The 27,929-nt window shown below is 39.9% G+C and overlaps 2 protein-coding genes across 3 annotated transcripts in view; one reads left to right on the top strand and one right to left on the bottom strand.

The window, feature by feature from the left end:
* The first annotated feature begins 13,337 nt into the window (after positions 1-13,337).
* Positions 13,338-20,061, top strand: tac1 (tachykinin precursor 1). Its single transcript, XM_084380390.1, has 5 exons — positions 13,338-13,713; positions 15,263-15,365; positions 15,450-15,473; positions 18,643-18,699; positions 18,815-20,061. The coding sequence occupies exons 1-5, from the start codon at positions 13,597-13,599 to the stop codon at positions 18,859-18,861; spliced, it is 348 nt and encodes a 115-aa protein (XP_084236516.1). The 5' UTR covers positions 13,338-13,596; the 3' UTR covers positions 18,862-20,061.
* asns (asparagine synthetase) overlaps positions 19,522-27,929 on the bottom strand; it is a 22,063-nt gene continuing 13,655 nt past the window's right edge. For both annotated transcript variants that reach the window (XM_084380388.1, XM_084380389.1), the window contains exons 8-12: positions 27,538-27,644; positions 24,635-24,735; positions 23,588-23,669; positions 23,318-23,473; positions 19,522-21,085 (exon numbers count right to left, since the gene is read on the bottom strand). In XM_084380388.1, coding sequence (XP_084236514.1) covers positions 20,876-21,085; positions 23,318-23,473; positions 23,588-23,669; positions 24,635-24,735; positions 27,538-27,644 — 656 coding nt within the window. In that variant the 3' untranslated portion in view covers positions 19,522-20,875. The remainder of the gene's footprint in view (positions 21,086-23,317; positions 23,474-23,587; positions 23,670-24,634; positions 24,736-27,537; positions 27,645-27,929) is intronic.

Genomic DNA, 27,929 nt, shown 5'->3' with positions numbered 1-27,929 from the left:
GCAGCCTGGCTATTCCGACTCTGAGGATGAGTATGTAGGTTTTCAGGGAGACCCACCTGTTCATACAGAGACATTCATTAAGGTGTATGATAAAAACAGACACGTAGAACCCCATATTGTGACTGAGGAGCATGATGAGCCCGAGACCTCTAACACCCCATTACCTCTTACTGTAGGTGATCCTCAGACCTTGCCAGATGAGGTAATGGAGACTGGTCCTGACACTGACAGAATGGACGGTGAACAGGGGTCTGATGACATAGTAGAGTCATCTAGTGAGGAGGTTGCAGGCAATACTGATACAGACGATATGCTTGTGTTAGATCTGGAGGACATGGACAATGACCATTCAAACATTGACTTACCTGACCGACAGACTGTGGAAGAGATTGAAACAGTTAAGACAAGCAGTGAGAACACAGACATGAGGAAATCAGACAGGGTAAGGCGAGCACCAGGTCGGTTTCATTACCCACAGCTAGGTAAACCTCTGATTTCCTTTGCTCAGAGTTTTCTCGAGAGTTTTAATCAAGCACTTGATTTATTTAGTAACAGTTCTGATCAACCGATTTATGATGTTTAAATCTGAGTATTAAGCATATGATGGGACTCATGCTAATTAAAGGGGGGAGGGTGTAACCCATTGTAACTGTGATATTATGTTTGTTTTTGTACTGAAATAAAACTGTCAGATTACTAACCTTATCTATATTCTCTATTACTCCTTAGAACCTAGGTCTCAGTTAGCACAGATTTAATACCGGTGCTACATAGTAGTAGTAGTAGTAGTAGTAGTAGTAGTATAAAGGCTGTATTGGTAGTAGTAGTATTAGAAGTAGTAGTAACAGTAGTAGCTGCAGGTGGGATCTGAACAGCCAACTTGTGATCATGTGCCTTCCATTCTCTATGGCAAAATGTTGCAAAAAGCTTAATATTTTTAAAAGTACAGTAGGTATATAAAAAAAAAGGTGAAAAACAGCACACAATTCATGAAAGAGCTGCATGTTTTGATATTTGAATTGTTTTTGTAGCTGAAAGCATGCAGGAACTGAAAGGTGCCAAAAAATGTACAGAATTGTAATTATAACTACAAATGTATTTCAATACAGTGTACAAATACAGTGAGAAGTCTGAAAGCTGAACTGAAAATGAAAGCATTGCAGAAAATGCAGAAATGTGAAATAAATTGCCTGAAATATTACAAAACTAAAATGGATTGCAGTACACTGCTGAAAAACCTGAATGTCAAACTGCAATTACTGAAGAAGGTAAGACATGAAAAAGCATTGGTGGAAAAGCTGGGAGGTAACTGTAATAATGTCAAAGCTGAAATTTGAAATGAGTAAGATTATTTGCACAATATGATAATGAAGAAAAGAAGAAAAAGTTGGAATAAAGCTTAGTATTTTTAAAAACACAAAAGGTAGAAAAAGGTGTAATGGAAGCAGAGAGGTTCCCAAAGAGCTGAATATTTTAGCTGCACAGAAAGCAATATGTGGGTGGAATAACCCTTTAAAATCTATAAGTGCTTGTACAGAAAGTCGTATTTGGTGGAATAACTCTGGAACAGAGTGCTGGAGGTTTAATGAGCTAATCAACATCACCTGTGTCAAAGAGAATCTGGTGACTGAAACGGTTTGGTCACTGAGACAGAGAACCTGAGAACCAGAGTGCCTCTGAAAGAATATACCAGCCAGTGCTGGCCCAGACCAATTTGGTGCCCTAGGCAAGATTTTTAGCTGGCGCCCCCTTGCATCGCATACACTCACACAGAAACTGCATGTATCCAATATTTTAAAAGTGCATCTGAAGTGAGAAGAGAAATATATATGACCACTGGATGTTACATTTTAATAAAAAACAGATGCTTGGTGTGTGCTATACATAAGACTAACATAGACTAATACTGAAAATATGATGAGATTCATTCAACTTTATCATCATTGCAATGCAATTCAGTCTAATCAGAGTGCAAAAAGCAGTAAAGTGCAGTGAAATTAATATATATATACATATAGCCTATGAATGATATGGGAAAGCTAACGTATGGAGTATTAACAGTAATACACTTTAACTGCACTTTAACACTGATGTAAACTTTAACAAACATAAACTGTGACACAATGAACCAAAGGCTTACAACTGCCCTAATACTTATAAAGGGGATGGAAAACTAATCGCATTTTAACTGACATACAAGCAGGGAAAACACAGCCAGCAGGTTAAAAAAACACCTGAACAGGCCTGACGTTAACTTTCCAAATGTCCCTGATGAAGGTGGAGTAACATTAACGTACGTCGACTCAGCTATTTACTGATTATTAAACAATGCTACTATCGTCCGAAGTAAGCTAGCAAGTTAACGCTCTGCTCCAACAACAGTAACTACGATGCATTAAACTATTAATTTCATTCACTTCATCATATTGACGTTACTGTACCTCTTTCTTTTTCACGTGTTTCTTCCTCTTCTTTCCTTCTTTTCCTTCGCTGGCCGTCGGATAGTTTCAGTCTTTTGGACATTGTGGTTCTGCTACAGTATCAATAAATCTCTCTCTTGGTCTTGGGGTCACGGCCCGGTCAGATTCAGGCAGCTCGCCTCTCGACCCTGCCCCCCACCCTCACAGAGGGCAGGTACAGTGCAAAGAGCCAGGAACCCGGAAAAAAGGCCTCTCCATTATTTAATAGGCTTTGCCATGAAGTTATGTTGCCGTTGGCTTATATAATATTTCGAAATAATAGTAGTAGAAGCACTGGTAAAAAATAGTTTGTTTGTTTTTTTCTCCCCTGTTTGCGGCTCCCCCATGGATGATGGCACCCTTATCATTCGCCTATACAGCCTATGCCATGGGCCGGCTCTGATACCAGCAGTTAATAAATGTAGGGTCTTTGGCTTGAATCAGCAAACTTAGCTTACTACCAGCATCCTCAGGTCTTGCTGAAAATGTAGATGTATTTTTTGCGTGAATAAGGTTTAAAAAATGTCAGAGAAATCACCAGAACAAGTTGAAATAAAGCTTAGTATTTTAAGAAGCAAAATAGGGAGAAAAAGGTGCAATGTAAGCATACATTTCCCCAACGAGCTGAATAATTGGACATTAAATCTATAAATACTTGCAGTATTATAAAATATACAAATAATAAAGATTCAAATAACTAGAGATTGAAATGACACTATAGATTTCAGATAAAGACTGTCAGTGTTAAAAGAAGCAGGATAAGATAACATACCATCCATTCCAGTCATTGAATTATGTTTATTTAACACATTTTATATACATTCATTTGATTATTTATTTCAGAATGTCTTATTCATGTTTTCAATATGGAATAGATATCAGTAGCCTTCAGAATCTTGTTTATTGCAGCTATGGACATTGAATGTTTATTGAATGTGACTCCTGTTTGTCAGAAGCTCATAAACACGAAAATAATAGACATCAGCTAACGAGATCATTAAGATAAGGAATAACAATAAGGGCAAACAAGCATCATGTACTTACATGCAAGTAGGTATTAAAATAAAAATTAGCTAGACAAACACAGCTGTACACTACAGGCTGAATTATATATTGGATGATGGTCTGGTACTGTAACTGTACTGACTATTCATGTACCTACCATCCATTTAAAAATATACACCAGTACAATACATATCATCACCACTTAAATAATGACAATTATAAAAAGTTATGTTGACAATGAACAACTTCATTGACATATATTTTATAACTGTATATGTGTGTGTGTGTGTGTGTGTGTGTGTGTGTGTGTGTGTGTGTATGTACACATCAGATAATTACATACAGCATGAGATATAAGAGGACACACACTGACAAGCTCCACAAAGATAATAAATCAGTGAGCAGCGAGCAGTGGTCTCACAACTCGCTCTCACTGATTGAGTGAGCCAGCAAGGCTCTGTGGCTGCTGACTGTCCTGTTGGGGATGTTTCACCCAATGGAGTGCCAAGTCCAGGTGTGCCTGGACTGCCTTGACCAATCCTGCAACTTTGTCGCTCACTCACATCATGGACAACCCTTTGGTAGCCAAATGGAATAAGCCAGTGTAGAGCCACAAATGAACACAGCACTCAAGGAACTTTCTAAAAATGATCCTGATTTTTTTAAATGACAAGTGTTGTCAGCCCTCAATACTGCATGCTCTCCAAATAGTAACAGGAACACTGTCAGTCAGCTAATTACTGCAACTGTACATTATTTAACAGTGTCACCTTTCTAACCCATTGTATTGTTGGGAGAAGGAAGCCTGCAGACTGGAAAATAAACACACAATGTCAACTTTAGCGTCATCTTGAAAACAGCACACAGCTTTCCATCAGTTTGGAATCGGCTCCTTTTTGTCTTTTTGTTTCTTGTCAGTCTGAAACATATTTAATTTCACTGTTAGTAAGCTGTAAAAACCTTTTGTTTAATATTGCTGCCAGGCGTGTCGTCTGAACAATAATTTGCAGTCACAGTACAGTCAGCTGCTGAGTGCTGCTGCTGATGGAGAAGATGCGTGCTGGAGTAGATGCACATATTTTGGCTGAAGTTTTTGGATAAATGAATCTCAAATGGAGATGGATTGGATGGACTGAGGACATTCCACTATAACATCTTAGGATACGGGCTTGCAGAAAGTATTCTCCAAATTTGAACATATATACAGTATATCTTTTTTAAATCTAGGCAATCCTTCACGGCTGTCCTGTGTATAACTCCATGCCAGGGTATAGCCAACAGCCCTGCATTGTGAGGGGCTTGAACACTGTATTATTTTGTTTGGTAAAACTATTTAGAATGTGGGGTGAAACCAATTAGGCTACATATTTCTGAGTGCATAACCTGGTTATGCAGCCACTTTAACCAGGTGTGTTCTGAAACAGAAGCTGGAGGCTCAAAAGGAACTGTATCCTCTGGTTGGCTGAGCCAGAAAGCACTAGAAAGAAAGGAAAAATAAGTTAATCACTGTCACTCCTCACCACTGTCCACAATAATTATAGTTTTATTTCAGAAATATTGGTATGATCCTTCAAAACAGAATCAGTGACATGGTACTTAACACGCCTTATATTTGTGGAATGGACACAGTTTATTAACTGTTAACACTGCTGTTTGTCCAGGCCTTGGTGCAGGGAATGCTCAGTTGCAGTAGGCAATTCACAACACTGAAACAATAAAATGTCCTGGCCAGTAGAACTCAGATCAATATATTGCTTACGAAGCATTGTTTTTATACATTTCATTTAATCCTGGGAAAAGGGATGACAGATAGATAAAAAAGAGACATTGCCTGTAGCTGTAGTAGTCAAAGGGACAAACCCAGGAACATCTCTGCGCTCTTATGTCAGCACAGTTGAAGAGTAATAGAGGGGCAGGAGCAGGGAGGTGACAACTGCTTCATGTAAGAGCTCAGTGGCAATGACACAGTGCCCATCAGATCTGCAAATGAGAGCTGACGTGTCCCATCTGGACCATCTCGATTAAACTGAACCTTCAGTGCAACTGAATGGCAGTCACCCCAAAGCAAGTTTCAAAAGGTGATTCATTCTTTTATTTTCATAGGGATTTTCTGCATGTGTGTGTGTGTGTGTGTGTGTGAGTGTGTTGTGTGGAAGGGCAGATGAGTGATGCAACTATTGTGGCAAACAGGATAACTGCAGATGTCACATTATGACTCATTCTTGTGGCATCTTAGGAAATTCAAATCTCCTCACAACCTTTAAACATGAAGTCACACTTTGTGGTACGTGTGATTTATGTGTGTGTGTGTGTGTGTGTGTGTGTGTGTGTGTGTGTGTGTGTGTGTGTGTGTGTGTCTGTGTGTCCACTTATGAGAGAGGTACAGAAAACTGTTATTGTTTTGCTCAGTACAGCGGGACCCGCATGATCTTAGTCCCCCACTGCTGCATTCATCCGACTGTTCTATAGATGTACTTGACATTTAGTGGCTAACAATAGCTGACTGAAGTTGACTGTGTGAAGTGCAGATGACAAATGTACATGGATTTATTCAAACGCCTCTCACACTGGAAGCATCCCCCACTCTTGGGGCTTGTGAGTACTTGATGGCCAAGCACAACCACTTCACTTTTCATCGCACTTTAACAAAAGTCATGACTTGTGGGTGTTTTTCAGATTATCGGGAGACACAATTAGATTGTAGCTAAATCATTTGACTGGGTGAGCACTTTTGGACAGTCTCTGCTTGAAGACATGCATGATTTTGTTTTCTATTCTACGAAAGTTTCGAATCCTTCCGAAAAATTCAGTCAATATATCACCAATGTACTTTAATACTTGGGGTTTCCACCAATGGGTATTTAGTAAAGTAACCAAGAAAAGGAATTGTTTTGTGCAGGTGTTAGCTTTATATTTGTCATATTACTACTGGGTTATATACTACAGGGTGGACTCAAACCCTGGGCTGGTGTAGTGAGGACACAGCCTCCGTACATGCAACACAGGGGTGTTCAGGTGCCGTTGGGAGATTACGTCATTTGAAGCATACCAAGACCTTGATCCTAGCTCCTCACCTGGGACCAATTTGCCTTGAGATGCAGGTCCTACTGATGGGTCACAGGGACACACCAACCTCTCTGCCATAATTAAGTGTCAAACAAAGATAAGCAAATTGGTATGGCATCAGTAATAAATAAAATGTGGGTGTTGAACTGGACTATCGTGGTGAAGAGGCAGCCGAGCCTGAAGGCATTAACCTTATAATTTAGGTTCCAAACCTCATGTACGATCATGAGCTTAGGGTTCTCAGTGGAAGAGGAATGCGGATTCAAGAGGCAGAAATTGGCTCCTTTCACTCATTGAGACAGGGTAAGGAGCTCAGACAACTGACATACAGTACTAATAAAATCGACGTCATGACAGCTCCTCCAGCGTGAAGCCAAAACATCTTGATCACCCCCTAGCAGCTGGCTGCAGTACCGGTGATAAACCCCTCACCCAGATGGGACATGAGTTAAACTAAAAGCTTAAAGCCATAGTCAAATAAATGTTTCCCAAAGGTGGTTTCTGTCTCTTTTAATGTATGTTCAAGCTTTAATTTTTTCTGACAAGTTTGGTTTTGATTAGTTATTTGATGCTATAAAATAGGGATGAAACTGTGTGATTGACCGCTGAGACCTGCTCACAACTGGGCTGCTAGGTGTGGAACTCCACCACCAGATCACTATTGTGCAGACTCTGGCTCCAAATGAGGTCACCAGCGCAGTATGGCAGCAAGTGCATCCGAAATAGGAAGTGGGGTCGTCCATCTTTTTATATGTCAGTGGTTCCCCACATGTTCAACTGGGAGACCCCGGGTCACACCTAGAACACTCTGGAGGAATACTGTATATCCCATCTGGTAAGATGCTCAGAACCCCACGAAAGAGTGAGAGAGGGATACCTTACTAAGTTTTATTCCATTGTGACCCACACCCAGATACGTGGTGGGAAAAGATGGATAGATTAAATAGTGCACTGTAAATCTAATTTGACTTCAACTCTCTCTGAACTAACTTTTGCTTCACTCCGTCTGTCTACAACATGTGCAAAGAATAAAGGAATAAGCTCTTCATATATATTTCTCATGATCTTTTTATTCACCCCCACCAGCTTTATCATACAATGGGAACATGGTTATTTGTAATAGTAAATGGAGACAAAGACTGGAAGAATACAAGCATCATCTGCTACTTATCAAGGCAATTTTACCATCAGTGTCTATGGTGTAGCTTGTTTACTCCTCACCTCAGACAGGTATCAAAATTCCTCTCACATCAGCCACCCGCCCACAAGTGAGCATCCATTATCTAGATGGAGCCCAGGGGACCAACTCCATCAGAAGGTCACAGCATTGTTCATGCAACCAAACTCTCAGCATATAAAGCAATTTAGCCACAAGGAAAAGTGCCAGTGTTGGTCAAAACCAAACTTGATCCCAGGCTGTTTTTCAAGTCCAACTAGAAACTTCCTGAAATGATCCAGAGATTCTGAACCAGTGCCATAGCACACAAACACAACTAGTAATATGATCATTGTTAGACAGAGCTAAAGCTATTGTTTATATCCAAAAATCAACAATTAATTTGCAGAGTAATGGAGGACCTTTCAGACTTTGACAGCTTGAAGTGAGTTTTTAATCTATTTTAAGATGAACCTGTGGTTTAAACACAGTCTGAGAAATTGTTCTCTGCTGGAATGTGCTTGTATTCACATACCCTTTAGAACAAGTCAGGCAGATTCCCAGAGCCTGTTTTTTAATGTATTAAAATACACTGACATTAGCACTTAAAATTAGCACCCCTTAATTAGTAGTCTTAATATTTGTGATAAAGCAACAAAAACTTCTTAGTGAAGGTAAACAATTACATAATTGCTAAGTTACTTGAAGTCAATAAATGTATTATAATTTGGGCACTCTTAAGGCTTAAACTGTTATTAAGTTCTTTATAAGAGCTTATAAATGTCTTATGTATTGCTGCTCTTTTCAACTGTGGCTGTCTTCAATAGAGTGCTGCAGGGATAATGTATTTTTGTGGGCTAACCCAGAAGTTAGCATTGCCCTGGATGGCTCTGGGTTTTTTTAATTGGATTTTGGTTTATTACAGGTAATGACGTCTGTAACAAAACATTTATGATACTTACACATTTTGTTCGGTGGGATAATCTTCACAGATGACCACTGCTTGTATGATTTTTAAAGCGTAAATGCAATCACCAGAAATAAAAAGCAATGTTGGGGGTAATTTAACGTCACCACCACTTAGCTTCTTACTACACTACACTATAGGCCTACACAACATTTCCATCCTCTGGGCCCACCGGTAGAAGCACAAATTTGATAAAAACAGCACAGCACACCATACACATTCTGACATTGTGCTCCTAAACCAGGTCATATCTGGAATGGATCTGTGTTCCTTGGGATGTAATTCAATCAATCATCAAGGAAATTAAATAGTGTGGAAATGTAATTACTCTTTTGGGGGAGGCTTATTAATGGCCCATGGTGACCCCTGGACGCCAGAGTTTGAACCACAGGAGTAAACCAATTCACTAGTTGTTTTACTCAAAGTGCTGTGGCCACCAGCAGGACACTATACTGGGAAACACCAAACGAAGAACATACACAGTGTTATGAATGTAAAAAACGGGATGACATTGGAACGGAGAATGTATGCTCAGCAAACCAATAAAGTAAGGGACAATGATGTTTGGGGCTTTCTGGAAGCCTCTTTAAGATAGCTTCAGTGATAAATCCAACTCAACTTTATCACACTTCATTGGAAGGATCAACCACAGCCTCACACATATATATTTCAGAAGGGTTATTGGCCTCCTCGTTGGGTCTACTGTGTGGTGTTTTGTGCTGAAATTTAAATGGATCAAATGCAACAGCAAAAATGCATTACCCTCATGGTTAGTACAAGCAGTCAGTACACTGACCTGCATGAATACACATGAGATTATAATTAAGAGTGAGGCTACTTTGTTCACACATAAATGTTATTTCAGGCCCTTTAATTTGAGGACACAGTCAAGTCCTCTTGAACTGCATAAATGGTCAAAATGAGTTTCTGGTTACTTTAAGTCTTTACAGAACTTGCTAACGGCTTCAGAGAGCTGAATATTTGTTATGTTGTTAAATTAGCAACAAGTAAGAGGTAAGGTAAGTAAGAGGTAGACTACTCACACTAAATCAGAAAACATTAAATGTGCAGTCCAAAGATCAGTCGTTCTCGTCTTTTCATGATGAGTAAACACCCTGTAAAAGCAGTTATACAATGTCTCATGTGGCTCAGAGGAGGGCTTTCTAAAATACAAAAATGTATACTTTTAACATTAATTGCTTACAGAAGATATACAGTAGTATATACTGAGATAAAACCACAGTCTAGTTTTTTGCTTTTTGTTCCAAGTTAATCGCTCTTGTTTACGTGAAGATAACCAGCGACACCTCTCACAAGTAAAGGCATTTATATTGATCACCAGATATGAAAACATTCATTTGTGTCATTTTGTGAGGCATTGACAAACAAGCTGTTTTTTTGTTTAGGTTGAATGACTCATTGCAGCTTTGTTGCAAGGCTCATACCCCTTTCATAACTGACAACAAAAAAAACACCCACTACAGCCCAGTCGCCAGGATAAAATGTTAGCAGCTAACCTTTCTGCAAACCACACAAACATTAAAAAAGTTGTACATGTCATAGGCTATGTACTGCAGTGGCATTTCCACATTCACATGACATGTTTATTAGCTTAGTTTAATGACCCCAGTTGTAGGGGATGGTGATGGAGTTGCAGGAGACAAGGCTGGCAAACCCCGAACCCAGTCTGCCTTTCAACATTGGTAACTGGGAAACCACTGGATTTTTTAAAAGGAGATCTTTGTGGCCTTGAGACCTCACGACATCTGGTTTTGTTTGTGGTGGCCAAAACAGGTATTTTAAGCCAAACCATGTTGTTTTACTAACATGTACACACTACTTTGGGTGTAAAAGTGGTTTTATATTGGCACAGCAGGTCTTGCATATCTACAGAAGAAGGAGCTCTTGTGTCAGCTCATATCTGTCGCTGCCATGAGGTTCAGGAAAATTAAGTGCACAAGCTCCTGTTGTGAAGTGTCTGGTGAGCGTGTTATACCCACTGAGAAAATTAACATGTTGTAGCCCCATTCATATCATCACGTCACCTTTCATTTGAAAAGAATGAAAACATGATGTTACACTTTGTGTTTGTATGTATCAAGGGTCATAGAGTTGGTAACATCTCAACATTGTATCATTTTAACATCAATAAAATATTACCACATTAATTACCAGAAAGTGTAATTACAGTGAAATGAATGATCTCCCTCCCTCATTTGACAATGTCTCATATCACATTATATACAAGGCAAATACTGAAGTTTCACTAAAATCCAGAAATGAGTTCATCTCTTGTGTTCGCAGATTCAAAGATCTTTGTGCTTATTTTCAGTTTACACCAGCTAACATTTGAATGACTCTGTTTTTATTTAGTATCCTCTTGCCTATTTTAATTGAAAAATAAATTGAATGTTTGGCTGGATCCGTTTACACCAGGAATTTTCATATTCAAACTGCTCATGTATTAACGATTGGCACTGTGTTGCTTTGACTTAGTCGTCTCTTCCAACAAATGATCTGTCTTGGATTCATTCCATGCATGAAATCAACTCATGCTCCAATATATTCACACATCTCAGAATCCCATTTGCTGCTGGATGCCTTATCAAAGTTAGAGGAGGGTCCACCGTGACCGACTACGCAATCCAGCTGATCATATTACCTACGCAGTGGTATTGACAGCAAACGTCCCCTTGTCTCTCTGGGCTGGTTTCCTATTTGTCCACTGTTCCCCATAATCTGCATATCTGTTTATCTCTGTGCACCAACCTCCATGACGCCCTGATCTTTCTGCCTCCTACGTCTTCTTTCTCAATCCTCCTCCTCTGTGGTAACTCCCTCCCATGGCTCCAACAGCTCCATCACCTCTCTCTCCAGCTCTCTCTCCTCACCTCCCCCTTCCGTCTGTTAATTGGATGAGCTGTCACAGTTGTGAGGATGATTAAATTCCAGTCGGGAGTGGCTCTGTGACCACGGAGCCTCCCTGGTACAGCTCAGTGATGAATATTAGTGTAAACCAATCCACAGTCACCTCACCTGCACAGGGAAGTTCAGCATGTCTTCTTCACTTTAAGTGTCCCACAACCATGCATGATGGGAATTTAGGAAAATAAATATTATCATGTTCATGGTTTGAAGTCAATGCTCTAATTCTCAGAAATAATAATAACCAGATATACAGAATATCAAGGTCAAAGCAAAGCATCCTTCAGAATTACTCCTGTTAATGTAAATTGGTACTGCAGCATGGATTAATTAATCAAACAGATGAATAACACTTGCCATAGCGCTTCGTTCCCGGCCCAGGGAAAACATTTGCATTTGATAGCACATGTGTAAACAAAATGAACTTATTGTTAATGGCATAAAGGCACTTAAGCAAATCAAGCACTCGTTGAGGTGCGTGGACACTGAACTTGGTATGACAGCATAGTCCTCTATTCATACTGAACACCCTGCTCTTTAAAGCACAGCCTTTCTCATGGAAATCAGGGGCAGCCTCAGGTCACACCCTTCTCTTCTCCATTTAAGCTTTGATATAAGGTTTGGAGGTTTGTATATAATATTTTATTTTAGTTGTAGGAATAGGCTATATGTAACTTAATATATGAGGCATTTGGTTTAAAGGAGCACTACGTAGTTCTGGAGAAGAAATTCAAACTCAGAAATTTAATATTTACAATATTAATGAGGTAATGATACAAACGTTGTTCCATCAGTGAATAAACAAGCTGCTCTCAGAGGACAATAAGGTCCCAGAACACTGCTTGAAGCTAGAAAGGTGGCAGGGTCCGCCACATATAAACAAAGTAAAACAGTATAAATTGTGTTGTCCTTTAAGGTCAGTTTGTTTATTCTGTTTATTCAGTCATGAAAACAAAGAGAGTTTGACTATTTAGTTTGTTGTGGCAGAAAATAATCAGCCAATGAAGATCTTTCTCTGCTCATTCACATTTCTTCAACACAACTACAGAGTGCTGCTTTAATGTGCCACCAAAGTCACAATACAGTACATATGCCTATTGATACAATAAAAATATATATAGATTTACTGAAAAATGCTTTATCATAGACTTGCCTGACTGTTACCTGAGTGTAGACAAAAGCTCTGTGCTTCACATACAGAACATGTCTGCTTTAGAGATTTGAGAAGAGAAGGAAAGGAAGAAGGTGGTGTTTCTTAAACTTAACATGATGGGGAACTGAAGTGGGCCTGACTGGAATGCCTAAAATGCATCACACTATCTCATACCGCGACTTCTGATTTGCTATTAAAATGACCGTAAAGCAGGCTCAGTGCTCGGCCTCAGTAAGTATACAAACGTCAGTGCTATACTGAGCCTTCTAAAGAATAATATCCTGGATCAGGCCTGCTCTCCATCAGGCGGTCCGCAGAGTTTAATGGTTTCAGAACAAATATTGTCAGTGTTCAGAGTTATGACAGCAGGTTTATGGTGTCACAGTGAGTTTCTGAATATTTATGATTCACATCACAGTTAGATTAAGACCTGTGACGCACAACATCCACAGTTCGTGATAACAGAAGTGCTTCGGCTGGTACCTCTGTATTATAATATACCCGTGACAGGGCTCGAGTAATCACACTACTGTAGTGACGTTACTAGAATAGCTTCCTGGGCTGCTATATAGGGGTGCATGCGAGCCTCAGCGGTCAGGAGGACGCACGGGAGTGAAGCGGCTGCTGCAGAGACTGAGCGCGCGGAGAGTTTATCGCCAGTGGCCGGAGCTCGGCAGTGTTTTGACGCACGCACGCACGCACGCACTATGGACTACTGTTGAAGCTCCAGAAGCAGTGCGCGCCCACAGCTGCTGCTCGTGTCTCAGACCTTACTCATCTGGTTCTGTGTAAAGTTCTCTGCGGTTAGTTGGAGACAGTAGTGAGTGTGAGTGGTTCTAGCCGCGGCGACAAACAGCTCTGCATCATGAAGTTCCTGCTTTTACCTGTTTTAATGGCTTTTCTCGCCGTCGCCCAAGTTTTTTGCGAGGAAAACGAGCCAAGAGAAGAGGCTGACTACTGGACGAGCACCAATCAGATCCAGGTAGTGTTCTCATCTTATTCAGATGACTTTAGTCAGTTATAAAGGCCGCTTAATACGTGATACTGTTCTAATTCGGAGCAAAAACAAAGAATTAGTTAACACTTCTGTGACCGTCAGTGTGTTTCACCCACATATGAAAGAGTGAGTGAACTAATAGAAGTTGGTGTGATAGAAGCGACCATACATTCACACTCAGAGATAAAGTTAATCCCAACACCAAGTTATACAGGAGGCGTTTTAACATTAAAAGTTACCTACACCCAATAATAATGCTGTACATGTCTGTAGATGAAGTGGAGCAATAATGATGACAGAGTATGGATAACGTATGAGACGTTTATGTTCTGATATCAGCTCACTGATGCAGATGTTTTCCGTCAGGATGTTTAAAGATGTGGTCTGATGGCTCTCTCCATGAAGCACTCAAGAGTTAAGTCTTGCATAGAACATGATTAGTTAATTTTGCTCTGATTAGAAGAATGACTAACATGTGCTCAGTGTTGCATTGTGCCAGTGTGTTGAATTGATGAAATGTCTCCGACTGTAAAGAAGTCTACCTTGCAAGTGAAGCCGAGACATCGAGGCTGGATTTCCTGAAGCTAGAGACAAACCCTGCAGAGTGAGAGTGCACTTCCATCCATTTCACCAAATGAGTGTCAACGGGCAGACACACAGGATGTAGAAAATTCAATCATCAATTATGTTTTTATAATTAATAAATTATTATCAACAAAATATTTTACACTTGATTCTGGAACATTCTGGCAGCAAGATCATTTGCATCAGAAACAGGTGAAACGATCGACTTAAAGAAAATCAGCTTTACGGACTCACTATCGCCAAAACATGAAGATGGAGGCTGTTGCCGTGCTCAGAGCAGCCCACCAATAGGAAATTAAATGAAGCCTTTAAGTGTACAGTATAGTGAGAGCTGAAGCCCAAACCAGCTCCATTGACATGAAATGCACGTCCTGTGTTTGACATTGCCAGTGGAATAGTGCCAGTATCCTAAACTGTAGGCTGGGGCCATTCTGCAGATGAATGAGCCTACGATAAATCATGACAGCTTAGTGCGCAAGACATTAGAGGCCCCCAGGTCCACATCTCAGTCCCACTAATGCATACTGCAGACATATATCCTGTGATTGAAATAGAATACTTAATGAAAGTTCAAAATGTATGCCCAATATGGATTATTACTCTGTGCAGTTCATGTGTGGAGGGTGGTGGGCGGACGGATGGGGGTTGAAGGGGTTTCGAATAATACACATATAAAAATATTGTGCCCTAACATAATAGACCAAAATGTCACATTAAGATGTACATGCAACAGTTAAAGCGTGGTGACTTGAATGAACTCTGAGGAGTTAAAAATAGGTTTTCATGTAACAGTTATTGCTTCATTTTCCACAAAAATGTTGAAACCTCTTCATAAAGACACATTTTGGCAAATAGCATGAGAGACAGGGCTGTACAGCACCAGTCTACACACTCCTTTGTTGTCTCCGTGAACATTCATTGAGATTCCCCCCCACCCCCCCACCTGCAGGACGGCTGGCTTTCCAATGACCCATTCAGAGAAATCCTCCTGAGGATGACGAGAAAGCCGCGGCCGCATCAGTTCATCGGTCTGATGGGGAAACGCTCCACGGGTAAGAGCTCATTCTCAGTACCATGCACGTTTCGTTCACTCTGCAGACGTTCATTTAAATGTTGTGCTCTCTTTCCTCCCACAGCAAATGCACAGATCACCCACAAAAGTAAGTATTATATCACATTCACTCATTTAATTTTCCTTTAAAGTCAGTGGGAAGAGGATCCTCCCTGAGCATTAAGCTTCCACAAGTCTGTTAACGTCAGGATGAGCTGATTTAAAGTCACTGGAACAACGATATGATCATTTATTACGAGTCTCAACAAGTCCATCTCATACCTCGTTTCTAATCATCCTGTCTCCATATTTGGTGATCCTAGAAAAAACTCCTTTTCCACCATTTTAGAAATACTCCATGAATCCGCCCCCTCACCTCCCAGACACCAAAAACAAAATAATAAAATGTTTTATTTGGATTTTTTTTATATTTTTTTAAAAAACAGTTAGCTTTAATTTATGTTGTCTATAAGTTTTATTAATTAACATTAACTTATTTGTATTTGTTGGCCTAAAAGTCATCACTTATGAAGCCAAAAAATACTAGAATCAGCCTTTAAAAAAAATATGTGCAATGAGTAACATGTGAAATTGTAGAATCTAATCTCCCCCAGGCTGCTAAAACCAGTGACAATTCTAGACTCTGTTGGGGCCTCAGGCAAAGATTCCCAGGGGGCCCCTACAACCACCATCCATCACCATCATGTTATAAATAATATGACACCAACACGAAATATACTAAATTAAACATCACATTGTAAATAACCCATATTATAAGGCCAGTGATCATCAACACATAAAGCACTGATTTTCACAGTCCTTTTGTGGGAGGTTTAAGGGGATTGACATTGCAAAATATACCAATATGAGCGATCATCAGGGGCCCCAAACATTTGCCTGGTTTGCCTCTCCTGACAGTGTGCCTCCGGCTCAAACACCCACGTTTGCAGAACGAACACAGGGAACGTGACATCAGCGTCCTCAGCGGCAGCTACGCCCGCTCCTGAGTCTAAAGCTTAAATTAAACCTTCTAAAACCTGTTTGAACTATCCAAAACACCACTGATGACACTCTGCTATTCATAGTTTACTAAAACTACACAATCAAATTTGGATTCCTATTGCCGTAAAATCAGACAAACTACTTCATTGTTTTACCAACATACACAGCAGTAAAACACACAATACAGTCCGGCAGCAAGTGTTTTAGTGGATATGTGCTTTATCACACACACACACACACACACATACACGTACACACACAAACAAGGTTTAATTAATAGACCACAGATGATTTTGTTCGTCGCTGTTTTTGCTTTTCTTTTTGAACACATTCATTTGTGAGTGAGGGAGGTGGTCCGAAGCGGAAGTCTGTTTGTGACAAAGAGGGGACAGATAAGGAGCGCTGAGGAAAAAAGGAATGAGGAGGCGGGGATTTACCCTTTTTCTCTGTCGGGGTTTTTTTGTCTAAATTAGTCACCCACTCAGTGATGCAACACTAGTATGTATGTATCTAATTTATTCCTCTTATGCAGGCATGACCGTAAGTCACTCATCATTAGGGAGAGGGAGAGTGCTGGGATCAATGCCCCAAGGACATCTGAGAGTTAAATTGGATTGTTTATGCTCGTGATGGATGGAGGGGGTTATGCATTTCACCCTTCACTTATAACGAGGATTTCTTCTGCTCTTATACTCTCACACAATTTTCTTACACAAACAGACAAATCAGTCAAGGGAGAAGACGGAGACAAGGCAGGACAATGTTCAGTTGTTTCAGCCGTAGGTTCAAGATTCTGCTCCAAGCAACAAGGGCATCATTTATAGATTTACCTAATTATCTAACTAAATGATTTTATCAATTTCCTGTAGTTCACTCTCATATTTCAACACAAGAAACTAGAGGCAGGCAATATGGATAAAAGAAATCAGTCTAATGCAAATATTGCTGTTTGTACTGTAAGATATTCCCCAGGGCTCTCTACAGTTTTATAACACCCCAATCCAATACACACACACACACACACACACACACACACATACACCCCTCCTCCTCCTATGATCATATTACAGTCCATTACTGTGATTGACAAAAGCCCCAGTCAGTGTGTGATACGACTGTCCATCATATTTACACCACAACAAACCTGACAGGACCCACTGTCAGTTTACTTTGGGTCTGACCAAACCTGGTTCGGTTTCACAAAACTGAAGTTGAAGCAATGAAATGTGTTGCAAACAGACTTGAGCTCCTGCTGTTAGGTCCGCGCTGTATTGACAGAGAATCTTTTTAGATCCTGATGAAGTGTTTTTCAATCACCCAGAGACAGTGAACAGGGAAGAGCTTCGTTCTTCAGACTCGTTCCTTTAGTTGCTTCCGCCTTTTTTCTTGTGTGGTTCAATAAGAAATAACCACTAAACATTTAAAGTGGTCCCAACCTGCCGATGTACAATACCGTGTGTATCCTTCCATAATGGGTTGCAACAAGGCAGAGCTGTGTTTAATAAGTCAGAAGCCAAACTTTTTATATTAAATGAAAATGTTTGTAGATCTCCACCAGCATTATGAACTGGCATGTGTGGAGACAGCTGTAAAACAATATTTAAACCTAATGTATGGAGATTGTAGGGGAATCTACAGCAATTAGATGAGAAGCAGACATTCATTTATGACTGAATTTATGACTGCAAATCATAAATTAATGAATAAAATGAGGAATTATAAAAAAAAAATTGAATAGCACACAGTAGAGCGCATACCTCAGCCAAGACCCAACAGTCCTCTTTGTACTCTCTCATAGATACCAGCTACCTAAATATTTAAAGGAAGTTTTCTCATAAAGATCTACGTATTACTCCCTGAGAAATGATAGAGAATGTTAAAAAATGAACTATCTGACAATGTTAAAGAAAGAAACATTTCTGGATCTGTCCCTTTATCTAGATCTGCACTAAAAGTTACTGATGTCTATTCTGGGCTGTGGCATGTCCTTCATCCAAGTTTTGTGGAAATCTGTTTTTGTAATCCTGCTGACAAACCAACCAACCAATCATAAAACTGACACAAGGGAAAAACATGAGCTCTTTGGTGGAGGTTATTATAATAAGACAATTCAATCAATAAAATCAAACTTAGATGATCACACATTTTCAGAGCTTTTATCTGAGGGCACAAGGGTAATTTGAACTTTTGACCTCTGTATTTATAAAATTCTGGTTACAGCGCTGGTTAAAGGTAGCTAAATGTTACTGACGCTGTTCATTATCTTTTCTTTGAAGGACATAAAGTCAACTCTTTTGTCGGACTGATGGGGAAAAGGAGCCAAGAGGAGCCAGGTGAGTTCAATTCATGTAAAGAAACACCTCATTACTTTATCTACAAAAGTACTTAAAGGACTGAATAGTGCAGAATGTGTGCTAAAACTAAGAAGCTGTCTCTCTCTCTCTGCAGAGTCCTATGACTGGAGCACAATACAGACGTACGACAAGCGCCGCTAAACAGTCATCCCTCCTCCAGCCTGCTTCTCATCTAGCCATTCCTCATCCATAGGAGGGGGTCCCCGGCGCTGGTTTTACTTTCTCCAAACTGTGTGTAGCTGTTAGTTGAATAAATTGATTCCGTTTCCACACTGTAGTGATGTAGCAGTGCTGTGCCTGTGCCAGTCTCATTTGTCCCAGCAGAAGGTAGATCAGGGCTAGACAAGGGGAAATGGTGTCATTATCACTGTAAGTGTTTCTGTAAGTGTTTTCCACCATCTGCCATGCTACAAAGACTAAATGTTGTGGACCATCAAAGCAAGGCTATGCCCCGGGGTATGCTGAAGATTGCACTGCCAAAGTCACTGTTTAGTGCCTCATAACTGTTTAATTGCAGCTGATTGTTCTATAAATAACACTGGGACTGGTTCTCACTTTGACTTTCACATGACTTTAGTAGATCTGTCATGTTCTCCACCAGTTGTGATATGACAGGATACCTGTGTGTTATAGTGGTTTATCACATATTAAAATTATTTTCTTTACTGGTTCAACTTCAGCTTCAAGGCCTGAATTCCTTGTGATATTAAAGTAAGCAAACCTTCTGGTGTTCAGAGCAAGTTAACGTGAGGTAAGGCTGCACTCTGGTGGACAACAGAGGTACTTCATGGAGACAACACATTTTAGTGCCAATAGGACAGTTTACTGTAGCAGCAGTTAGTACAAAACAATGACATTGAGGAGAAAGAAAGTCAGATAGATAATGTATGTGAGCAGGTGGACTAAAAATACAATGCAATCCAATAAAAAAAAACTCACAATAAATTATTTTCAGACTATAAAGCTGAAAATGTTTGATTTATCCTCAGGGTGTTGGGGTTTAAACTTTTTAATCTTATGTAGTAAATTCTCTGGAAATTCATTTTAATCTACTGACAAATCAAACTTCTTCACATCAGACTGACAAGTCCTTTAGTTATAATCGCCCACCCCAGTTCAAAATTATGTACCTGTAACACACACTTGCACAAAATGTCTCTTTGCATAGCCAGTCCTAAACACCTAATTCCCAGTCAACAAAGCAGAGGTGGCATTAACCAGCCTCACTGACACTGTTCACATGAGTCACCTCTATCCATGAGAAGCTGTAAAGATGTCATACGCAAATTAAATAAGAAACTAGTCAACAAGCTGGAGCCTCAGCCTTTTTGGTGTTAGCAGTTAGATAGCAAGATAATCTGACAATATTAAAATATGTTCATCATCACGTCTGTGGTCATTTATGAGGCTACATTATCTAAGCAGTATCAGCAGGAAAATGCTGCTGGACTTTTTTCTGTCTTTTACCGTTTAGGTTTTTATGGTAACTGATTATCATTTTAGTGCCCTTGACAATGTACAAAAAAAATAAAAAATAATTCTTGACACAACAGAAAAGCTGGTTTTGTAACAGATGTGGCTCACACTCAAGCAACTCAATGTTTCAGTAGGGTGAGCAGCTCCCAGGGGAGGTTGTACAGTCAGACAGTGCTGCAGTGGGTTGGATTTTCCGCAACAGTCCAAAGGACGTGACATTAGACACATTCTTGAGTACCATGGCTCCGCTAACAGAGAACACAGAGTCCTAACAAACAATGTTTTTCCAGCACAACACAGAAGTTCCACAGAGCTCCTTTAAAATGTTTCAAATTAGATGGATCCCTTGATAGCCCTTGTGGCTAAAATCACACATGCCTTAGTTGTACTTTTCTAAGTATTAACCATACTTGACAGAGTTTGGAGCGTACGTGGCCAGAGGTTTAAATCCACCTGCACTGGGCACTTGTCAAAGGTAATGAATAACTAAGTCCCTAAACACCAGCTCTGACAGGTACTGGGAAAGTCTGACAAACTCCTTTACAGTGTGACTTGATGACAAGCTTAATTCCAAATTGGTTCAATTTAGTCTGAGTTAAACAAAGTACAGCTAAGTATGACACATGTAGAATGTTCTAAGAAGCCCAACACATTGCTGACTGACAGACGGACGGGCTGCTCATTGATCTTTATCAGGTTTGTAGATAGACAGGGTCCGGGCTGATGGGTCGGTGGCGTTGATCCAGCGTGGCATCCAGTAATGGGAGAGCCACTCAGCTCGGCCTGGGTACTGCTTCTCAAACACCTGTCTGAAGTAGTAGGCCTCTTTGGAGCATGGAGGGTTGTGAGGGAACGTCTTGTGAGCCCTCTCCATCTGGTCATCGTTCACCTGAGCAGAGATACAGAGCAGGTCAGACACTGAGGGCCTGTTTCTGTCTGTTGGACAGAAAAAACTTTGCTCCATTTGCCATCTGTGTTCACTGCTAAATCAATTCAAATTGTTGGAAACATCTGGGTACAGTACACAGCTCAAAAATATATATAACAAAGGTCATCAGGCATTTTAAAGCAGAAATGTTACATATTATTTCTTTAACAGACTAGAGCACACCAATTTATCGGTTGGCTGACATCACAGATATATCATGAGTGTTTATATGCACCAATATGCACCAATATGAAAACTTCTTTCTTTGAGCTTATAAATGCTTGGGGTAAATGTAATGATTAAATACACAGTGAAGTTTAGTGTTTCAGTGGATTGATGTCATTTTAGACAATAAGGTTTATTCCTATATCCTGCCTCCATCACATCTCTTTGTCAAAAGTGTTTAATAACCACATTTGAGGGATCATGGCAAAATATGTGTGCATATCAGCCAAAATATCGATATTTGAACTTTTTTATTTACCACTAATATCGGTATCGGCCCCAAAACTCAAGTCGGGCTCTAAAAGAGACACTTCCTTTAGCTACTGTGTTAACTCCGCCCCAGTACTTGTACATGTAGGTATCCCACACACACAATACACTTAACCCACACTTGGTGTGCACTTCCAAGCACCACTTTGGAATGGTGTTCAGAGCCAGGTGTATCCCATAATTCACCACGAATCCAAAATTGATTATCCATATTGATACCACCCCCTACACTTCAAACGCTTGATTGATTGAATCCTTTATTTATTCAGGGAAGGTCAATTGAGAGCAAGCTCTCTTTTCCAACGACGCCCTGATTACAAAACACATGAATAAACATACACAATATGATCATAATTCACAGTTACATTCAGACTGCAGAACATTGAACAATAGGCGTTTGAAACTATCTAAAGAAATAAGACGATCTAGTTCATGAACACACTGTAAGTCATTCCACTTCTGAGGGGCATAGACCTGAAAAATTCAGTCCTTACATTGGGAATTTTTAAAATCAAGGTCTCTTGTGAACGAGTGTGCAAGTTACAAGTTCTGAATGAGATTAAACTGGTAAGAGACAGGAAAAACATGCAGCAAGGCCTTTTAGATAAAAAGCATGCAGTGCTGTTCCCTCCTCACAGATAAAGATGGCATTCCAACTTTGTCATAAAGAACACAGTGATGAATTCTATCCCATCACCTGTAATAAAAACGGAGTGCAGAGTGATACACTGCATCAAGGGGCTTCAATGTTGAGAGAGCAGCATGTCATCGGCATACTGATGAATCGTACTATTTGCTATGCCAATACTAAAATCATTAATATAAAGAGTAAATAAAATAGGGCCTAAGATGGATCCTTGAGGAACCCCTTTTAATACACTTAAAAAATGTGAGATAACCTTTTGGCTAGCACGGCTTGAAATCTGTCTGATAAATAGTTTTTGAACCAATTAAGGGATTTCTTGTCAAAACCAATGGTTTCAAGGCGCTTTAAAAGTAACGAGTGGTCCACCGTTTCAAATGCCTTAGAACAAATAGAGCTGCGCAGACCAGTTTATTATCTAAAGCATGGACAATATCGTTGACAACTTTAGTTGTTCCTGTCAAAGTGTTGTGTGCAGATCTGTAGCCAGACTGATGAAGATTTAAAATATTAAAAGTAGATACAAATCTTTTCAATTAACTATTAACAAGCCGCTCTAATATTTCAGCCAAACAAGGCATTTTACAGAGTGGGTGATAATTATTTAAGTCGTCCACAGGACCACCTTTGTGCAATGGAGAAATGAAAGCAGTTTTCCACACAGTTGGAATACTTCCAATTATTAAAGTTAAATTAAAAATACGCGTCAAAGCATCAGTTATAACAGGAGCAGCTAGTAGTAAAAGTTGTGGATCCAACTGATCAGCCCCAGTAGACTTTTTAGGATCAATGCCACACAGGGCTTCAAATACTTAGTGACCAGAGAAGGGCCTAAATGAGAAAGCTTCAAAAACAAGTTAAAGACAGCACAGCTAGCTTACTGGCAACCTTCAGTTGCACTTCCAAACACTTATTCTGTGTACACAACTACTGACTGGTACCGAGGTAACTCCGACAGCATAAGAACTGAATTGAACAGATCTGAAACATTTTCCTTTATGGATTGGGACGATGGTTTGAGAAACCAAACTTTATAACAGTAACACATACTGTACCATAGAGTCTAGGTGCTCCTGCAGGTGTGTGTACCAGGACTTCTTCACAGACATCATACCATCACTGAAGGCCTCTTTACGCCTCCACAGGATCTCATCAGGGATTAGATTGAGACCTTTGAAGGAGTCCCTGAGAAGATACTTCTCCACTCCATGCTGCTTACACAGGAAATACACTATTGTTAAAAAGTCATGCTCCATGTTTCAGACAGTGAAATTAACACTGGTTCACGTGCTCAGACAACACGACAGCTGTACAGATCAACTGACCTTAGGAATCCTCATCTCCTCAGGCAGAGAGAGGTAGTATGCTGTGAGTCTGTGGTCCAGGAAAGGCACTCTGAGCTCCAGACTGAAAGATAAAAAGGAACATCAGTCGAGAGAAATAAATACAAAATACAGTCCTTAATTTACCGGATGATCTATAAATGAAGAGGCCGGATGACTAAGACTTGTAGGTACAGACAACAGAAAATAATGTTCACTATATATTACTCATTCACTGGCACTTTATACAATAGTTAATAGTTCCATCACCATCATTCATCACTGGTCATCACTCGGGTACTTTTATTTCAGTTAATTTACTTTTATCAAAACTAGTATGACCTCATTGGTTTGGTGGTTTTCATCCCTGCAGATATTCTGGCTCATTATTAAGATTTAAGTAATCACATTTTGCTCTAATTATAATGCATTATTTATTTTAATGTTGAGGCTCTTCAATCATGTTGCTGTCGACCACTTAATCTCATTCCTCTCATGAAGGAGTTACCTTTGAGTGGTTAAATTAAAGATGAGATCTAAAACCTTTCAGGCATTTCATCACGGCCACTGAAAATTAACATTCCTAAAAGCTGTTGCACAATACTAATTAGTGCAATTTCTGTGCCAGTACGTTATGTCAGTGCTTTTCTTCCCAATTAGTCAACTGACTTGCTTAATAAAAGTAAGAAAACAGAAAGTACACTGACGGAACATTTTGAGCACAGATATTTTCTTTGAAACACTTGAAAATTCAATTCCACAGTTGCCACCAGCATCCGAAGACAAACAGCATTCTACAATTTAATTAATTATTTTACAAATAACAAGAAACATTTTTTAATAATAGAATTATTGTTTAATCATATAAAAATGTCAAATAATTGTTTGGTTCCAGCATTTATACTGGGCACAGAAGAGACAACAGACTTTACCTCTTTTGCTGCTTTATAGTTCATGGACAACCTGATGTGTAATTTTGCTCATGGAGCATGTATCCAGTCTGAACCCTTTAGTGGAGGCTGTGGTGGATAATGAAATGAAAGGTGTTACCCATGTGCAGCAGTGGTGCGATCAGCACGGAGGACATCAAACAGGTAGAGCTCCTTCATCAGTCGAACACTGTCCTCTGCTGCTGCTTTGGGAGATGGAGCCTGAAGTAAGAGGACAGCGCTGTAACACCTACATGTACACGTCATTTGAGACACTTTCAAACGTGTCATCTGACAGCAATGCAACACGTTCAGACATATATCATTTTTCTTAAGTCACAACAGCAATCCCAATGCCAAAGACAAATTCCAACAACACAGGACCAGCAGTATTTTGGGAAAGAAAGTCCCTTTTTATATACGTGCTCATATTCTAATATATTGACATGAGTTGCGCACAAGGACCCCCCCAACTCATACATAAACATATGTGTCAAACACAACAACAAGAACGTTGCCTCAGGAGTCGCCCAGATAGTCTCCTCATGGTGTGCAACACCCAGCTGGGCTCAGCTGTGATCTCTCTCTCTCTCTCTCTCTCTCTGACCTGAGGTTTTTGGCTCTCTCTAAACAGGCACTGCCACTGCTGAAAAGGTAACTATGGTTACTGGGTCCTCATTTGATGCTCCAAAATTAAAACAAGGTCAGAGTAAGGGGGAGAGACATGTGGACATTGAGCACAGTCCACATGTTCTGATAGGGTTCAAGTCAGGACTTTGTGAAGGCCGTTCCAAAACATTAATTCTAGCCTGAATGATCTGTTCCTTTACCACTTCTGATGTGTGTTTGGGATCATTGTCCTGTTGGAACACACAACTGCACCCAAGAGCCAATCTTCTGCTGATGATTTGAGGTTTTCCTGAAGAATTTGGAGATAATCCTCCTTCTTCATTATTCCATTTACTTTCTTTAGAGCAGCAGATCCACTGGCAGCAAAACAGCCCCACAGCATCATACAACCAGCACCATGCTGCACAGTAGGTCTGGTGTTGTTGGGTTAAAGGCCTCACCTTCTCTCCTCCAAACATATTGCTGCTCATTGTGGCCAAACAACTCAGTTTTTGTTCGATTTGACCAGAGTTTTCCTCCAGAAGGTTTTTTCTTTGTCCATGTGATCAGCAGCAAACTTCAGTCGAGCTTTAAGGTGCTGCGTCTGGATCAAGGGCTTCTTTCTAACACGGCAGCCTTTCAGCTCAGGTTGATGTAAATCACACTTGACTGTGGACACTGACACCTGTCTTCCAGCAGCTTCTAATTCACTGCAGACTTGCTTTTTGGTGGTTTTTGTTTGACTCTTGACCGTCCTGACCAGTTTTCTGTCAGCAGCAGGTGATAGTTTGTGTTTTCTTCCTGATCGTGTCAGTGACACAACTGTGCATGCACTTTATACTTACAAACAGTTGTTTGTACAGTTGATCTTGACTTGTTCAAATCAATAATGCACACTTTCAGATCAATGCTGAGCTCCTTAGACTTTCCCATTGTAGTGTTTGTGGCTGAGTCTAATGGCTGTATCAAACAAGTCCTATTAAAATAGGCCCAGAGAAGTCAACAGCTGTTATCAATCAGAATCACTCAGAAGAAGATAAGAGGCTACAAAGAACATCTCATTCAAACAACGTTCTATAATCACCAACATGATTGTTCAAGTTACTGTATGTATATTTATGATCCAGCAGATCTGGTCACATTGTCAGAAGACTATAATAAATTTATTATTGAACCAAACTTCATGAAAGTTTTTGTGACAAAGTAGTTTGTGTTCCACTCATTCATCACAGAAACATGAGAGCTGTAGAAATCATTGGGCCTGAAGACTGCCATGATATACATGTTCTCTTCAAGTGTATGTTAAATGTTTGATCACAACTGTATAGAATGAAAGTGGATTGAAGGGGCAGCAACTTAAAGAAACAGTTCACCCAAAAATGTAAATTCCGTCATATCTTCTCACCCACATGCCAATAAAATCAGGTGAAGTTTCGTCAAGATCCCCAACTGATTTGAAAAGATATTATTTACACCCTCAACACATGGGAGAGCTGGTTCACCAGCTTTAGACGGGGTGCACTACAGCCAAGAGTTCAGCTTAAAAAGAGTTTAAAAAATGTGGGGGCTTTTGGAGACTTGCATCACGCCAGATATATGGCATATATGTCCAGATCCATGTTGTGTTTTTTTTCAGTTGCTTTTTTTTTTAAACATTTTTAAACTTTAACTTTAAATTCCTCATCTTCTTCAGTTGTTTAGGAGAAAGATGCATAGCTGTCTGGCAGTGAAGCTCCAGAAATGTTTTGTGGACTATGAAACCTCCCCGTCATTTAGTCGTCCTTCCTCTGCTGAAGATTTGCTTATTTTTACTGCAAGTTAAAATAATGACTTGGTTAGGCCAGCATGATAATAGGGGTGCCCTAGTGTGAGAGAGAACACTAACAGCCCCAGAATTAATTCACCAAAGACTGTGTTGCATATCACCCTTCTTTCTCTCTCTGCTCTTCCTCAAGGTAAGCTGAAAAATAAAGACAAACTTGTAGGAAGAAGCCCCACTTCTACATCCCTGAAGCAAGGTGAGAACTTCAGCCACTAGAGGTCAACAGACAACGTTTTCACCCACTGTTGACTGACTCTGCAGCATACTCCCCTCAGGGAGTTTAGTTGGTCACATGCTGCCACTTATTGTTACATACTCCCAGTTCTTTTTCCTAGTTTGTTCAGTGGCTGCTACTCCACTCAATTAAATGAGGAGTTCCATAACTTTTACTGAACTGCTTCCATGTGGAACTCCCCCTGAACTGCTGAACTCTGTGGGCCAACATAATATTTACTAATCATTTCAGTATACCACCATATATAATCTAATACATATTAACCCAAAATGTTGCCATGCCAAATGTGTTTGCTGTGCAAGACAAAAAAGCTACACATTACTCAAACATTATTGGGACTGGTCTCTGGAGGACTTGCCTTGTGGAAGTAAATGTATCCCTGAGTCAGCTCATCAGCACCCTCTCCAGAGAAGATCACCACACTCTCTGACTTCTCCTTTATGTACTTTGATACCAAGTACATCCCTACAGTGGAAGAAACGGAGACAAGAGCTCGATTACAAAGCCATGGCATTTAACGAAAAGCTTCTATAGAACTTCAACATGTTTTTCATGACATGTCATATATATGATGTGTTGATTTCATAATATGTTATTTCATAACATAATATTTTTTGACAGCTTAAAGAATATTTCTTGTTTGGGTTATTTGTTATTTGAAGGTATTATCATTGCATATTACATATTGTATTGTTGACTCTACCTTTTTCTCATTGATGTGATGCAGTCATGTGAGGTTGTGGTACAGTA

Source organism: Pagrus pagrus (assembly GCF_965226575.1).
Source record: "Pagrus pagrus genome assembly, chromosome: 17".
In the NCBI taxonomy this organism is placed as follows: Eukaryota; Metazoa; Chordata; class Actinopteri; order Spariformes; family Sparidae; genus Pagrus; species Pagrus pagrus.
The sequence above is the reverse complement of the archived record's forward strand: the minus strand, read 5'-3'. Positions and strand labels throughout refer to the sequence as shown.